The sequence below is a fragment of the Daucus carota genome, chromosome 6, assembly GCF_001625215.2.
Source record: "Daucus carota subsp. sativus chromosome 6, DH1 v3.0, whole genome shotgun sequence".
In the NCBI taxonomy this organism is placed as follows: Eukaryota; Viridiplantae; Streptophyta; class Magnoliopsida; order Apiales; family Apiaceae; genus Daucus; species Daucus carota.
In genome coordinates, this window is record NC_030386.2 from 35,045,666 (window position 1) to 35,062,810 (window position 17,145).

The window sequence follows — 17,145 nt, forward strand, 5'->3', positions numbered from 1 at the left end:
ATCAAGGAACACAATAATCAAAAGCTCTAAAGCTCAATAGCCTGCTCTACACAAACCTCCATCGTCTACCTTTTTATATTTATTCCATTCCCTAGCTTCCAACACCATCATCATATCACTCACTTTCACAAACAAACACACACACACACACTAAATATCATAATGAAGCTAGAACTTCCAAGAACAAGCAGCTGCAACAGCACCACCACAACAAAAATCATCCCTACCACCTACATGAGATCCACTTCCTACAAACCTGATCCTAACCACCTCACCGCCAATACCAACACCTCCGTCGTCCTCCACCGCAGCTCGAAGCCTCGGTTAGTCATCTCCGCCTTCTTCCGATCACTCATCAACCTCATCTCCTTCCCCATGATCCTCCCCACTTGCCGCTGGCTAACACTCCCATCCAACCTCTCCATAACTCCAACTCTAGGCCGCAAAGTCACCGGAACCCTATTTGGGAACCGCCGTGGCCACGTCAGCTTCGCCGTCCAGTACGACCCTAGGTCAGCCCCTGTCCTCATCATCGAGCTGGCGGTGTCCACGTCAACTCTCGTGAAGGAAATGTCGTCGGGGTTAGTGAGGATCGCGTTAGAGTGCTCTAAGGGCTCCACCACGCGCCGACATGGTAAATTATGGAAAGAACCTATGTGGACTATGTATTGTAATGGGAGAAAATCAGGGTACGCGCTGTCACGCGAGTGCACGCAGTCGGACTGGCACGTGCTTAGCACCGTAGAGAGCGTATCGGTCGGGGCCGGAGTGATCCCCGTGGTGGAGGATGGCCGGAAAGGTGGTATGGCGGAGGGGGAGTTGCTGTACATGAGAGCTAGGTTTGAAAGGGTTGTGGGGACACAACACTCGGAAGCTTATTACATGATGAACCCTGATGGAAATGGTGGGCCTGATCTTAGTATCTTTTTGCTCAGAGTTTAGAACGAAATGCTTGTTTCAGTACTGATGGTTTGGATGTTAATTATTTGTCGAACGTGTAATTTATGTAATCAATGAATTCGCAAAACTACTTGTTTTTGTAGCTCCAACTGTAAGATCGATCGAATATTGTGAGTGATTCCGAAGCTGCTGTATTAGATGTGAAATTGTGGTTATTGAGCTATTTTCTTATTTTGTAACTTACATCAAATTTTCCCAATTTTTTTCTCACATATGGTTGATTTTGATCGCATGATTTATGAATTAAATCAATATATGATCAGCGGTATAATTAATTATTTTAGTAGTGTCAGCTTATACAAAGTAAACGTGCAATATACATGAAGGATAATTAACAATGATGATTTGTGTTTCTTGGTCTCAATCAACCACTTGATTACCAATATATATATTATTATTGGCACGGCCACTCAAATTCCCAATCAAATTGTCTAATTTTGGATATCATCATCACCGGTTTAGAATAATCAATAATGTTATTGCTTTGCTTTCTTTGCTGTTCACTACATCATGGATGAACTATATGTTGCCACGAAAGGTCGCCGAGGATCATTCAGCGTTTATCTGATTTTTTCTACAATTAATTGTCCGGGTGTTATTTTAACTGATCACGGGACTCTTAATTAGGGTGGGAACGGTTGGCCGATCAGAAAAGCTAAAGAGAAATGCTTAGTAGTAATCAATTACTTAATTATGCCAAAGAAAGGATATATCAGCATGCAACATAAAAGGATATAAAAGTCTGCCGTATTTCTATCAAAATGTCAACTAACAAAATTTGATAAAGTCAAACTGTAATTACATGTACCCTGAAAGGCACATACAGGAGATGAACATGTTGTCCAAGGCTTGTGTTGGATTGTTGGTTGATTGGGAGAGGGTAAAATAAGTTCGGCAAACTGTTTAAAAAATTTAAATTTATTTCCAAATTAACATTATTTTGATTCTTGTTGAAATTTTAATCCCTCTCGTACTTAAGGTCTCTGTTGTTAACAATAACATGATATAATATTAGTATATCCTTTTATATATTATTACTACTATTTTCATTTAAAAATACATGTATAACATAAAATATAGGAATGTTACTATGAAAAAATTTCTATTTATATACCTTTTAGCCATAAGTAATTTATATTTTTATTTAATTCTAATACTTATAGTTATTCAATTATACTACTAAAACTTAATTTTATTATTTTAATAATGTTAATAAATTATTTTTCATAATTGTGCGGTTAATAGCATTTTATATGCTGCACTATATATATATAAACATATATCGTGAAAAAAACTTTTGTTAAGGCAAGAGGGCATCTTATATATTTTTGTTGACCATTTTTTGGATTTCATAGTGCGCGCGGATCACTTTTATAGTTTTGGCTACCTCTCTTTCCGAAGAACAACTATAAGGTTGTCATATATACAAAACAAATCTCGCGGGATCACATCACCCAAACGTGCCCTGCCTTCATCCTCCGCTGTGCATATATATGGAAGTTTAACATGTTAATTCCAGACAAGGCATGGGTAATGGATACTTATAATATTCAGATATATCCGTGTAGTACATGATGTACATCTACAAATGACATATCTATATGTATTGTATAATGAGTAAAGTGTTTAGATATAGAGATGCAACCAGATATTGACAAGGCCGTCTTGAAATGAATAATTATTGGAGCTAGTATCATAAAATATGAGAACTTTTCCAGCTTCTTACGCTAAAGTACCCTTGTTTATGTTTTCATCTTTGTTTACATCCTAATTAAATTCGTATCAATGCATAAGTACTCCATTAAATTCAGTTCATTTAATTATTACTAGAGTAATTACGTACACGTACTATATGAACTAGATCTGTACTTTCTTCGAGTTTCAAAACATAACCTCAAGCGCATTAATTTGTGTTTTATATCTATGGTGGCCTGCCATATGATGAAGCTGAGTTTTTAATAGGCACTCGACGGTAGTTTAAAATTTGTAGAATTTAGCTCAAAGATGTCATCAATTTCTTTACCAGATATTCAGATTAATGGGTATTGAACTATTGATACGCAATATATTGATTTACTGTTCTCGTGAGTATAATTTCTATCCCCTTTCTTTAAAAATGCAAAATAGACATCGTCTTACTTCATTTGAAGTTTTTGTTTTTTCACAAAAAAATTCTTATAAAGTTTACATATATAAAAAAAATTTAATTCTTAGAAAATTCAGTGGACAAATTAATTATGATCCAGTATCGACAGTATAGATTAATCGATGCACAAAGGGCATAGAGGATATATACCAATGAATGCATAATTGAGACGGTAGAAAAAGATATTTAAATGGATTTGTATGCTTATGCATAGAAGATTTTTTCAGATATTTACTAGTATATCGCTGTATAGTAGTATTATCTATCTGTTTAGGTCATAAGACTGGAGTCGGATATAATTACTAATTAATCACGATCCTGTGTTTTTATGTATACGTGGTTAATTATAATTTATAAGGAAGATGGATCTTTAACCTATTGATGAATAAAGTGCCAATAGTTTAGAGTTCAATACTTGTTCGTATCTGTTCACTCTACCTGTTTCACGCAGCATATAATACAGCTGGGCTGAAACCACATGATCTTTGTCGTCGACCCATTTTGAGGATAACATAAAGTGCACTTATTTTAATGTGCTCTTGATCTGACCACATAAAGTGCAGTTTTTTTATTTAGTTTCAAAGCATGTTCGTATCTTCAATTGTTTGCTAAAATGTTTTTAGAATGATATATTTCTTTTTGTAAAATTTCAGATTTAGGTATAGGATAAGTAAAGATTTGTTAGTTGTTTTAGTGATTCTTGCAGTGGGAAAGGAACCCAAAAATTGACTTGTCAGTTGTCACTGTGCTATCGGCTAATCTTGATTTTGTAAACTGTTTTGAAGATTCTCTCAGGAAGATGAGTAGTTCTGAGCAGGAAAAAATGTCATGTTCAGTGAGAGCTAGAATGAAAGTGGAACAAGTGAAGAATATTGGCAATGGCATACATGCGACTAAATAATAACATGTAAAATGACAGAGAAAGAGTGAAAATTTATATGAAACACCTGGTGTCCTGAAGCAGTATACTCCTCCGTACCAAGAACTAAGTATATATTAGTATATAATTATATATACATGAATTGGGACACAGAAATTAAAAAAAATATAATTTAGTGAATAAATGTAGGAAAAGTGAGTAAAATTATGGGACTAACTAATATTCAATATATAAATTAGTGTTGTAAAAGAAGATAGTAGTGTAGATGAATTTTTATATTATAAAATTTTACTATTTTAGAAATGTATATAATTGAGCTAGACATGATTAAAAAGAAATTGTATAAAAGTGACCAGAATAGAAAGAATACAAAAATTATGATAGTAAGGAAATAATAACAGGCGAAACCCTGCACGAGGTAGCTAGCTAGTGATGCTTGCTTTGTGAATGTTTTGATTTGATTAGGGAAATCATACATTACAGTTTAATTCAGAGAAGTGCATATAGAAAAAAGAGGAGAAGCGACATCATACGTGCTATGGAGAAAAATGCGGGATGCTAGGGACTACATAATATTTGTATCCATATGTAAGACAGCGTGCGTATCACAAACTAACTGCTAGTCCTAGCTTCAGCTCCCAAATATAATGAGATACCAACATATAATACTACTCGGTGAACATATATATAGGTTTATTTTTATACATATCTTAGCATGAAAAACAACAAAATATATGATCTGGACCACTTGGTTGTTGTAGCTATAATATTCATAGCGGGTAGTCTTAACAATATTAAAACCAATTCATACAGACATGCATATATTTTCATATTCGACCTGGTTAACCAATGTACGTAAGTGTAGATCACGGATAATTTCATTCCTCAAATATGTAAAAAATATAAAGGTATATTCAAGTTTCAGTTCATACTGCATAATGATCAATTTTAAAACAGCGTAAACTATATTAGGACCTAGCAAGATTCGGTTTTAGCCCGTCTGAATCGAAAATTTTTGTTAAAATATAAAACAATTTAAAAATTAAATATAAATCATATATCAATAAGTTCCACTTAATGTGGGTTCGGTTTTGGTTTATTAATCAAATATAAAAATTAAAATTTCTTTTCCTCAACGAACTTAAATTACTTTATGATAGAAAATTAACATTTTACATGTATAAAACTTTGATATTCAATTTTTTGTATAAAATAAAGTAATTGTAAAAATATATAATACAATACGATTAGGCTGAAGGTGTCGATATGACTCGCATAACAAATAACACCAATTTTCAAGTGACCTTGCTACTTATTGCCCGATATATGGGCTTATCAAGCCCATTAAGGATTTAACCCAAGTATCTTATCTACATAAACAAAATTGAGCTATTTCAAACTTGACACATAGTTTGGGCCTGCAACGGTCTTCAAGTCTGATCATAATTACAAGAGCCCGGAATCTCATTTCTACCCGCATTTTTAAAAGCGGCAATCTTATAATTTTCCCTCCTCAATATATTCGCAAACAGAGCCATCTTACTCCAGTGACACTTCTATTAAGTAAGTTTAAAACAAGTTCTTAATCTCTATGAGTTGAATTATTCTAATCTAATCACAGTTTTAGATTAAATTTAGTATTAGCTCAGTTATTTTTTTCTACTTGAGATATTAAAGCTGTCTTGCAGTCTACGTGTTTGATGAAATGCTTGTATATATACTTGTCCTTTGTTTGCATTTTTTCTTTAGCATTGTTGAATTATATATGTGTGTTACTTTTACATGTTCTGCTAGGTTGGTTTATTTGATTGTTCATGCTTTAGTTGATCGATAGTGTATGTTGGCTGCCGCACTGGAATTCACACAGTGGCGGTATGATTAAGTTCGAGAAATTAACAAAATTAATACTTGATTTAGAAGTCGCGTGTTAATGAAAAAAAATTGTTTATTTTTTGTTGTGGACCTATGAGTAGTTGAATTTGTGGTTTTTCATTTCTCCTGAAGTCACAAGCAACACAAACAACACAGCAACAGCTTATGCCATTTACGTTTTTTTCCTTTTTAGATTTGATTAAAATTGTTTGATTTCTTGGTTATTTGTGTACAAGGTTGTAAGTTCATAACGTAGAGAGAGAAGTTGAGATGGTGGCAGGACTAAAAAAGGTAATGAAGAAGGGGTTGGGGGAAATGGGATTCAACAAGGGTGGAGGAAGCATCAACTGGTTTCCTGGTCACATGGCTTCAGCAACTCGTGCCATTCGTGATCGTCTCAAGCTTGCTGACCTTGTCATTGAAGTTCGCGACTCTCGTGTTAGTCTTCACTTTGTGCAGAACTCGCTGAATATTATCATTAAATTCAAGTTATCGCTTAATTTTATGTTTTAACAGATACCAATATCCTCTACAAATCGAGACCTTCAGCCTATGCTTACTGGCAAGCGCCGTATCATTGCTCTCAACAAGAAGGATTTGGCCAACCCCAATATCATGCATGTAATGAACTTTTTATATATTTGTTTTATTGTAATTAAGGTCGATATCTGCTGCCAAATGAATCTTATTATCGTATTGGTTATGTTCACAGAAATGGAGTCATTATTTTGAGTCATGCAAACAAGATTTCCTTGCCATAAATGCACATAGCAAGAACTCTGTTCAACAGGTATGTTAATCTATCTGTGGGGATAAAATCAATGTTTTTTACCGAGTAAATGAATTTTTTTTAGTAAATTACAAAGTAGTGGCCGTACTTTACACTGAATTTCAAAAGAATGGTCAAACTAATGAATATTTTATGCTATATTTCAATTTACCAAATCATTTGAGATTATCCATAGAAAAATGAAGTAAATGTAAGCATAACCTTATTGGCTGAATTTTTCTTTTGCAATCACCAATGCTAATCGCACAACATGTATCCTTATACTGATTTTGTAATAGAACAGAAAATTACATAAAGCCTTAATCTTTATACTTAATAGCATTAAAATGGAGGCTGTAGGGGTGGAACATATATTTCCTGCAAGTCTGGTACCTACTTCCAGCTTGCACACTAGTAGCTATAAACATCAAATAGTTTTTATTACAGTCAATTGCAACTTCTGGGTATTCGTACTGTCCAAGGGCGGTAAGTGATAAGCTAATCTAGACAAGTGGTTTGGTTAATAGATGTTCTTGTTTAAAGTTACAGATTCTGATGAGGAATATTTTTGGCCCAAATCAACTCATGAAATTTTGTCTTATATACATGTATATTTTGTCTTAAACCATATTTCATATATGATATGAGATTCATTTTCATGCAATACTCTCAAATAATACATCGTAATGCTTTTGTGTGTTGGTTGTGTATTTAGGATTATAATGTTTATAATTATCACTGGATGAACTTATTACATATATGGCATGTTTTCACTTTTCAGTTATCTAATACATATTCTGTTCTGACTTCTGGCTCACTTAACAAAGCTTCTTGAACTTGCGGAATTCAAATTGAAGGAGGCGATCATAAAAGAACCCACTCTCCTAATTATGGTGGTTGGGGTTCCCAATGTTGGAAAATCATCTCTAATTAATTCCATCCATCAAATTGCAGCAACTCGCTTTCCCAGTATGATGTTCTTTTCGTTTTTTAATTCAAAATTCTCTTGTCGATTTGTTATATTGGATTCATTACCAGTAAGCAAATGGTTTCACAGCAGTAAACTTTAGTTTCTCTATAGTTCAGAAAAAGAAAAAGAGAGCCACTGTAGGACCATTGCCTGGTGTTACCCAAGATATTGCTGGATACAAGGTTAATTTTGTGAAGTTATTTTTGTTTTCAATGTATACTTTAATGAGTTTTTCCATTGTTTTTCTAGGTAACAAACATATATGTTTCTCTTCAACTTATATCAAATACTTCTTTTTTGTTTTATATTAGTGACGGTAGAAAAATTATCAAAGCGATTACTTAAATGTACATTATGTTGATTTATATATTTATATAAATATATTGCTATAAAACAGAATATATGTGCACATATTTATTCTATATAAGCTACTGCTGACAAATAGTAACTGATTATATTATATCAGTACTTTGCCACAATGGTTCATTTCTTGTGGAGTTCATTCGTATATGTTTGAATACGCTTCGCATCAAACCCTCTTCCACTATGCCTTTTCGCCTGAAATCTATATATTAACTGTACTTTATAATGATTTCAATTTCTTTCTGATACTTTTTGCATTCTTGTAAGTAGTATCTTTTGTTTGTTACTGGATTCAGATTGCACATCAGCCAAGCATTTATGTCCTTGACACCCCAGGAGTGTTGGTTCCAAGTATCCCAGACATAGAAACAGGCCTTAAGTTAGCTTTAACAGGTTTGAATTACTTTCAAACTAATGTCAACTATTGTATGTTGTAAATTTCTGGGTTTTTTCTTTCTAATAGCGGATCTATTTAAAAGATAATAGCAAAATTTTAGGTACTAAGGAAATATGTTATTATAATATTCTATATTCTATTAGTTAAACTGTTCATGGTACTTCTCTTGTGAAATGGTTGTATTTGATATATGTAAATACTTCGAAAAAGCAAACTAAATCATATATAAAGTTTCTGCAAGTTGCTGTCCATTGCAATATGATTCCACTTTGTCTGGATTCCACAAATTCAGCGAGGCCCTTAATTTTATTTATTCTTTTTATTTTCTTTCAGTTGGCTGAAACTAATTTTACTACAAAAGAAACTATGTCTAATGTTGCTTGACTGTGATGTGATGCAAAGAATAAAATGAAGACAAAAGGGTTGTTTAGGATTTTCAGACCATCCTCGTTATTCTTTAAATGTGCAGCTCGATATGGATACATGTATGAACCAGCAGATGAGAGATGTTCATCTCATTTATGGTTTTACTTTTAGCTATTTGGCTAATATTGCTTGAGAATCAACAATCTACTGACTATTTGGTGATTTGCGAGCATTGACATCTGAATTTACATTCAGTGGATCTATTCAATGAGTCCATGCCTGTCTGTGACCTAGCTGATTTTATTCATGTTTTGAATCAATTCTCAACTGTTCTTGTAGGATCTGTAAAAGACTCGGTAGTAGGTGAAGAGCGAATTGCTCAGTACTTGCTGGCAGTTTTAAACTGTAGGAGCACTCCCCTGCACTGGAGACACATTAATACAAAAGGATTTGAGGAAAACACCAATGATAAACATGAGTACAATGTCAGGGATCTTTTGAGAAATAGGAGGAAACCCCCTAATCTCTCTGATGTGCACTATATCGAGGTAAGCAATGATCTTAATCTTATGCCAGAAAGTCATAAGAAGCTGCCATAATATGATTAAGTTTTAGGATGCGCTGTTTCCTTCCCTAATGAGTAATTTATAGGTACAATATTTAAATATTTGTGTAATAAGTGAAAATGTCTTGTTATTAACTAAAGGTTGAATTATGAAAAGTACAAATGTGACCTTATTATAGGTATTTTGGTTTTTGCAATTTGACTTCTTTAAAATGATTACTATCCCATTTCCAGGTTACTTCAATGTTTCTTTAATTTTTAGATGACATAAGTTATATGTTACTCTTAAATTTTTTTAAACTGATTATAAGTCAAAAATTATTTTTCACATGTCTATACTATATTATTAAAGCCAAAACATTAAAAGTTTGGTCGGTCGGTATTTGGTCTACGAGCCTCCTTATTTATAACATATTCTAATGGATCTGTCTTTTGGGTGTCAAAAAAAAAAACTTTTTTAAGCATTCTCATCCAAAAATATCTCTTTGGGCTAATTTTTATTAGCTTTTTGGCGGACTTATCTGTTAAGAACTTATTCAACATGTTAAATAAAAAACTTATTTAACACATCCAATAAATATATATTTACCCACATACGTTTTAATTATTTAAAAAATTATTTTAATTAAAAAATAAATATTATTCTAATATAATTTTATCTTCACCATAAAATTAAATATTAAAATATATTAAATAAAAACTATTTTAAGTCGTCTGTGCATGGCACCGGTTATAAGCCAGCAATAATGAAATACTTGCAAGTAACTTTTTTAAGGTTACTTCAATGGGCCATTGATCTCTTCTCTGCCTTAAAATATTATGAATTCTTTGTGGCAAAGTAAAGTATTGTACATCATATGTGTACCGCATGAAGGGTTTTGTCGTTTGGCATGCTATGTTTTATCACCTTCTGCTTGTTTTTTTTGAATATAGGTTGCCTTTCTTTATTGATCATCCTATAAGTAAATTTTACAAGCTCCGTTATTTGAGAATATTGAGGAGAATTTCATGACTTTGTACTCCCGGTTCCTTATTGTTAATGACTTGAAGGGCGTCAACTTTTTTTATGTTTCTGAACAAGGGAATGGATATTCCCATTGATCCGGTTTATATTACCAAAGCTAATGTCTGGCCAGTTGGTCTAGATCCATGATCCATTAAATCAAACACTTTAGAGCTCTGACCCTTTAAAGATTTGGACTAGATGCCTAGGTCAGATATATACACATTTTAATCCAAGCTTAAATTTTTGTAAAAAGAACTTTAAATTCAGGCTGCAGATTCCAAAATATTGCCTTTTTGCCAATTTTCTTCTCCTAGTCACAGTTTCTGTTGTGTGCAGGATGTTGTAACTGAAGTCCAACGAACACTGTATGTGACTCTATCTGAATTTAATGGTGATTTGGATGATGAAAATGATTTGGAGGTTTTAATAGCACAGCAATTTGAAGCACTGCAGAAAGCACTAAAGATACCTAACAAAGCATCCGAGGCTCGGACAATGGTTTCAAAAAAGTTTTTAACTTTGTTTAGAGCAGGTAAGCTAGGTCCATTCATCCTTGATGACGTCCCAGATGTCTCTGGATCCTGAGTCCTGCCCAAGGTGATCGCAATTATAACCCAGTCGCTTCCAAAGGCGACCCTCTTGAGTTTTTGGCAAGTGAACTTTTCACTGCACAATTACCATATGCAGGTCAAGCCCATCATGACCTGATAAACCATGCTGACCACTTGAAAATTTAGCTACCCTCTAGATGCATATGAATGTATAGTATTTAATGAAAAGTTTAACTTGGTCCAGTTTAAATTTTACCTGGAGGAATCATAATTTTTACTGCAATAGTTCAAGTTATTGCCTCATACTAGTAAGAATGCACATTTCCTCTATGAACTCAGAAGCAAGCCTCTCTATTTGCTTAGGCACGTGTGATATCTATAGACAATTGTCGTTTTCCTAGTCAATGGCTCAATGGGTGCACAATGGCTGTTAGGCTGCCTGTTAGGCTGTTGCCTGTTAGTAAGCGGCTAAAGAGCTCCCAAAATGCGTTCAGTAGGCTCAAGGAGTGAAAATAATTTCAAAACTACACAACAGTTTAACATTACAATTGAGAAGTTATCCCTCTATATAAGAGATAGCTGTAAAAGTACAAGGCATTATTCAAATCAACTAGCCTATCTACAGTAAGAAAATGTGAATCACAAAAAATCACAGCACCAGCCAAGAACGACACTCCATCCCGATACAGGGAAAAAATTTAATGGTGACTCACTTATTTGATGCAATGAACTCCCTGTACTCTCTCTTCATTTTGACCCCCGATACAGTCCTGCACGTTGATTATAGATGTAAGTGCACATGTTTGAAGGATTTTAGGGGACTTCTGTGATAAGTAAGAGCATATGATATTTTTAATTTCAAACTGCTTTAAAGCTGGGAGGATCAAACAAGATGAACTGTAGCAATGTAACATGTATAGCAGTCTTTGAGTGAAATGAAGGCTAATAAAATTATTCTTTTATTCCAATACAACAAAATTCAAACGAGCTGCAAGGAGAAGGATTCCAGCCAAGCCTTTGCTAAACAAGTGTTTCATTAAAGCTACATAATATTTGGAAATTTTGTAAAGAGGAACTTCTGGTACAATTAAAGGCAGTCAGCTGAGAAAAAAAAATTGTTTCTATCGAAAGAAAATAACTGTAAAATTCCTTTGTTATATTTTATGAAGATATCATAGAGTTAGTAGCAAGTATAGTACTTGCCTTCTTTTAGTTTTTTAGGACAGTAGGAAGCAGTTTGATGTAGGGGTTCTGTAGTTGCACGGCTCGCACCTACATTAATAATTGTCGTGTTCTAGTTCTAGCAACTTGCATACTAGACTATAGACCAAGTTATCATTTCTAAAGATTATCTTAGCTTCATTTTTTAGTTAGGAAGTATCAGAGCTTTTACAAGTTGGCGCTTAATTGACTATTGTGATGTTTTCACAAACTTATCTTGGTTTCAATTTCCAGTTCTGCAAGTATTAAAGGTCAGTGAGTTGGAACTCAAGTGACTATTTTATGTTTTGACAAGTAGCTTGACTCCTAAATGATTATAATCAGAATAGCATGTTTGATTTCTACTTTACATTGAGGTCTTACATTCCGTGACAAGAGATTTTTGCGACTGTCATGCTTTAGTGCGCGACAATAACCAGATATAGTATTGCTATGTAAGAAGAATACAAAGCTACCAACCTGATCATTTCCTTATTCTTAAAAAATTGTACACATGGTGTACCCATAATTCCAGCTGCTTCAGCAACTTCAGGATCTTCTTCAATATCAATTTCAACAAAATGAACATTTTCATCATACTCGTCTATGACCTGAAGATTAAGAAGAGTTCAAGAGCGGCTCATAAATAACTGATTAATAAGCATTAAGCCAATGAAGAAATGTGTGTCCTCTGTTCTAAGAATATCCCTTATAAATGTACAACACAATAACATATATCAAAGCAAATTATACTTTGAATCACACTAGATGTCTAATGCTTCTTTCTGTTCTTAACATCTTTAGTACTCTTAAAACGTTTTCACCCTATATATAATCCTTGCGTGGTCTAAGTCCCAGAAATACAGATTATCTTCAGGTCTTTCTTATTCTACACACCACTACAGGGCTCTCAAAATTGTACCAAACTCAAAGCATATCAGGGGGATAAAGGATGTTAACATAAAACAATCACCATATCAGGTAAGAGCATCATAAATTATTATATCAAATAGACAAAAACCTATGCCTTAAGTTATGATACATTTAAGTCTGGCATATCACAGTAATCCTAAAATTGTGTATAAAATGCAAAAATAAAGTTATACCTTGCTAAGAATCGGCTTCAAGGTCCTACAGGGACCACATGTTGGTGATGTATATAGAACACAGATAAGCCTTGGACTTTCATGGTATAATTTTCTCAGAGCATACTGTGGGCAGAAACGATCAAAATTAGAGCTAGGGATAAAATGTTAAGAGCAAAAAACTTCAATTCATTTTTTTCCCTTCTATTTTTTTTAGAAAGAAAATGGAAGGTGGAACACATATGACATACCTGGCCCTTGTGCTTGGTAAGTGAAATATCAAAATGCTCTAGTACATCTCTAGTTGTAAGTTCCTTCTTAACCTCTTCAGTTTGTGGCTGTTGACATCAGTATGATAAGAGTATTATAGTCCAGATCCTCTAGGAGAACTTCATATATATACACATACCGTGTAGGATAAAAATGTACAACTAAAATACATAACTGGCGGAAACTTCCTATTAAACAAGACTAGGATCAACTATGTATTGTTCAAAACACCTTGGACAAACAAACGCATTCACCTTTTAATAATACTCCACTTTAGCTTATGCCAAGACATACAATACTCACTTGGAGAAAAATTTTGTTTTGCTTAAAAGCTAAACAGGGAGGGAGCCATAAGCTAAATCCTTTTATCTCAGGTCAATTATAGGAACTTTGATTAGATTTTTTTGCCTTTTAGAAAGAAAATCTTTAAACATACCACATATGTGATATTAAATAATGACCTTGCGATTCTTAAGCAACATGATATGCTTCAGCTTACGAGATTTATTCCAGACATGTAAGAAACTTGCCAAGGAAGATACAAACTAGGAAGCTGTACCTGGTGGAATTCAACAAGGAGGTTATTGCTTGCAAGATATCTCTCCACTGATAAAGCAGCAATACATCCTGAACCTGCTGCAGTTATGGCTTGTCTCCACTCGTGATCCTACGGAATGCATGACAGAATCATATAGAAACTTCACTTATGTACTAAAATGAATTTACAACTATCAGATATTAGCAGCAAGACGCAAGTGACTTCAATTTACAGCATATACAACTGAGAGATGACTGCTGAAGATTCAATTACTGCAGTCTCCTTATAGGTTTTAACAAAAACAAACCACCGAGAGAAAGATATCAGGAGGACTCAGATAAGGAGTATAAACAATTTATAGTAAAAGTGAAGAAATGGAAAAGAAAAAGGACAAAATAAAAGGCCGAACGAAAAAGAAAACATGTCCCTTCTGTGTGAATTCACTGTGCTAAAAACATAGTGCAAAACATAATCCTATAAGATAATGCTTATTGCAATAAACAAAGTAGAGCAGGAAACTGTTACCTGTACATCTCCAGCTGCAAAAACACCTTCGACTGAAGTTTTTGCAGTACCCTCCTCAACTAATACATACCCTGATGTGTCAAGATCAACTTGTCCTTCTAACAACTGGCTATTTGGTGAATGCCCTATCCCGTAAAATAAGCCTTTAGCCTCCAACACTGAGTTCTCAGCTGTATCTGCTTTTTTAACTAAAATGCCAGACATTTGTCCTTTTGTATTGCTGACAACGTCCACAGTCTCCGTATTGAAGTGCACCGTGACATTTGGATTGTTGAAAACTCTGAAAATTCGCCAGAATCAACCTGTTAAACAAACATTCAGGAAGTTGAAACTTAACACGTACTTTCGATTAGTAATTTAGTTGATGTAGAAACAAGGAACCAGAATTTCTTTGATTTATATATGATCTACAACCAAGGATAAGAAATGATATTATGTTTAAACTACATTCAAATATATGCAATCAACAATAAACAGTATGGTCCAGCATATGATATTGACAAATGTAAGAAATGGAAGTTCAATAAAATTTTGGCCAACCTATCTTGCATAGCTCTGGATGCCCTTAGTTGGTCCTTGCGTACAAGCAAGTGTACATGGCGGGCATATTTAGTCAAGTATAATGCTTCCTCTGTAGCTGTATCACCCCCTCCAACCACAGCAAGAACTTGTCCCTTAAATAGCGGTGATGCACCATCACAAATAGCACATGCACTGATTCCTCGACTCCAGAACTCTTCTTCACGAGGTAAGTTGAGCCTTCTTGCTGTGGCTCCAGTGGCATAAATTACGCTATGACACTTTACCTGAAGATACAAGACAACAAGAAAAATCAGGAATTTAAAAACCATGCAAGTTGTGATAGTTAAAAAGGAGCAACGAGGGGCTTCCTTGTGCAACCAGGAGTGAGATATTAGCATAGCCCAGCACAGAACTAGTTTACAAAGACACATTATTGGTGAATTTGATTTATTTAAGAGTTTATATGTATCCACATGGATGGTGACAAAGATGCAGGTATCTTCACACAAGCTACAAAAACTTTACCAGGCATGTTAACAGGGCTCATCTTCTCTTCACTACTCCCGTGACTATAGCCTCATCTTTCTAGAAATACTCATACAATATGTACAAAATGCAAGCTAGATGACACTGACAATTAAGGATATAAAAGCACCTGTCTTGATGGTTTCTGCCATGAATTACAATAAACAAATTAGATATCAGTATCATCACATTCTTACAGGCGACAAATATGAGGCATTAATGACACCAGTTTCTAAAGCGCGTCATATTCGTGGATTTGAGAGAATGCATCTCGCAACATTATGGATACGGCTCTATATGGTACTTTGTATTTTAGGTCAGAAGCCGTCCCTAATAAGAGCTCAAGCAACAGAACAGATCACATTTTTATTTAACATGGTGCCCACACATTCCTGGAAACTGCTTTTAAAATTTCTTCTTTCCGTTTACAAAATTGGTTTCAACAATTCCACAATCACATTATGATTGTAAGAGCAACAAACTGTGTTACCACTATCACAACAAAATACATTGTCGTGTTATGGTAGACAAGTTATAGTTAATCTGTAATGAAAGCAAAACTTAAAGGCCACCGGAATAGATAAGTTATTGGCAGCTCAAAGATTTATTCACCTTACGTTCACTGCTTTGTACTGTAAAAGGTCTAGTCTTGACATCAAGGAATTCAACATCTTCTTGAAACAATTCTGCACCCCAACGTTCAGCTTGCTTTCGCATCCTGATCAAATTAATTAAAATTGAGTTTCCATGGATAGAAATAAAAACTTAACAGCCATTTCACGACTGAAAAGTGATCTGCTCCCAAGTCCCTCAAAGAAGAAACGAGTAAATCTCAAAAGTTTTAATTACCCATCCATCAAGTCAGGGCCAGTTATTCCCTCCGGAAAGCCTGGAAAATTCTCTACTTCGGTAGTGGTCATCAATTGTCCCCCAGGAACACCTCCTATCTGATACCCTTCAAACACTATGGGCTTCAAATTGGCTCGAGCTGCATAAATAGCTGCAGTGTATCCAGCAGGGCCCGAACCTATGATCACCACATTCTCGATTCCTTGATCTGAGAGACAGGGAAAAAGGGTTATCTGATAACATATCAAATTTCAAAAGAACAAAAAAAAACAAAACCAATATCATAAAACAGAAACAATGAACTTGTTATAATATGAGCACTTCAAATAATGTGACACAAATGAACTTGTAAGATGAACAAGAAAGTACACAAACTTTTAAGTCACTGACATTAATAAGATTGCTGTGATCATATATTCATATGCAATTTGTACACAACTATTAACACTTAACAGCTTAATATAAAAAATTAATAGACTAAACTAATTAGAGTAGAAATGAGAGAGACCTGGAGATGCAGATGAAGAAGAGGCTGTGACACGTGTGGAGACACGGTGGTGAAAGAAACGAGGTGAGTTGAAGCAGCGAGTTAAGCGATGGTGACTCGGTCTGAAAGAGGACGGCAGAGTGGTAGAAGCAGGAGTCGAGCAAGTGGCGGCTACAGGGCGGCGGTGGTGGGTGAGAGGGATTCCGACACCGCTAGCAGCAGCAGCAGCAGCAGCTATCTTGGCCATTGGTTTCGGACCATACAATACGATACAGTCTGTTACTACAATATCGTATATA

General features: G+C 34.5%; 3 protein-coding genes across 5 annotated transcripts; 2 read left to right on the forward strand and 1 right to left on the reverse strand.

The window, feature by feature from the left end:
• LOC108226703 (protein MIZU-KUSSEI 1) lies at positions 1-1,139 on the forward strand. Its single transcript, XM_017401700.2, has one exon. The coding sequence runs from the start codon at positions 163-165 to the stop codon at positions 940-942; it is 780 nt and encodes a 259-aa protein (XP_017257189.2). The 5' UTR covers positions 1-162; the 3' UTR covers positions 943-1,139.
• Positions 1,140-5,391: 4,252 nt separating this feature from the next.
• LOC108225544 (short integuments 2, mitochondrial) lies at positions 5,392-11,207 on the forward strand. 3 transcript variants are annotated; one of them, XM_064079795.1, is made up of 9 exons: positions 5,392-5,549; positions 6,095-6,296; positions 6,375-6,479; positions 6,571-6,648; positions 7,455-7,596; positions 7,688-7,779; positions 8,257-8,353; positions 9,063-9,271; positions 10,631-11,207. In XM_064079795.1, exons 2-9 carry the CDS (start codon positions 6,129-6,131, stop codon positions 10,877-10,879), a joined length of 1,140 nt encoding a protein of 379 aa, XP_063935865.1. In that variant the 5' UTR covers positions 5,392-5,549; positions 6,095-6,128; the 3' UTR covers positions 10,880-11,207. The 3 variants fall into 3 exon arrangements, with proteins under 3 accessions (XP_063935865.1, XP_017255924.1, XP_063935866.1); XM_017400435.2 differs by having other exon boundaries at positions 7,709-7,779; XM_064079796.1 differs by having other exon boundaries at positions 5,394-5,549; positions 6,103-6,296.
• A 132-nt stretch (positions 11,208-11,339) lies between these two features.
• Positions 11,340-17,145, reverse strand: LOC108192904 (thioredoxin reductase NTRC). Its single transcript, XM_017359438.2, has 10 exons — positions 16,868-17,145; positions 16,360-16,567; positions 16,123-16,228; positions 15,004-15,269; positions 14,464-14,743; positions 13,960-14,067; positions 13,382-13,468; positions 13,152-13,256; positions 12,526-12,656; positions 11,340-11,615 (listed from the first exon to the last, which is right to left on the reverse strand). The coding sequence occupies exons 1-10, from the start codon at positions 17,091-17,093 to the stop codon at positions 11,555-11,557; spliced, it is 1,578 nt and encodes a 525-aa protein (XP_017214927.1). The 5' UTR covers positions 17,094-17,145; the 3' UTR covers positions 11,340-11,554.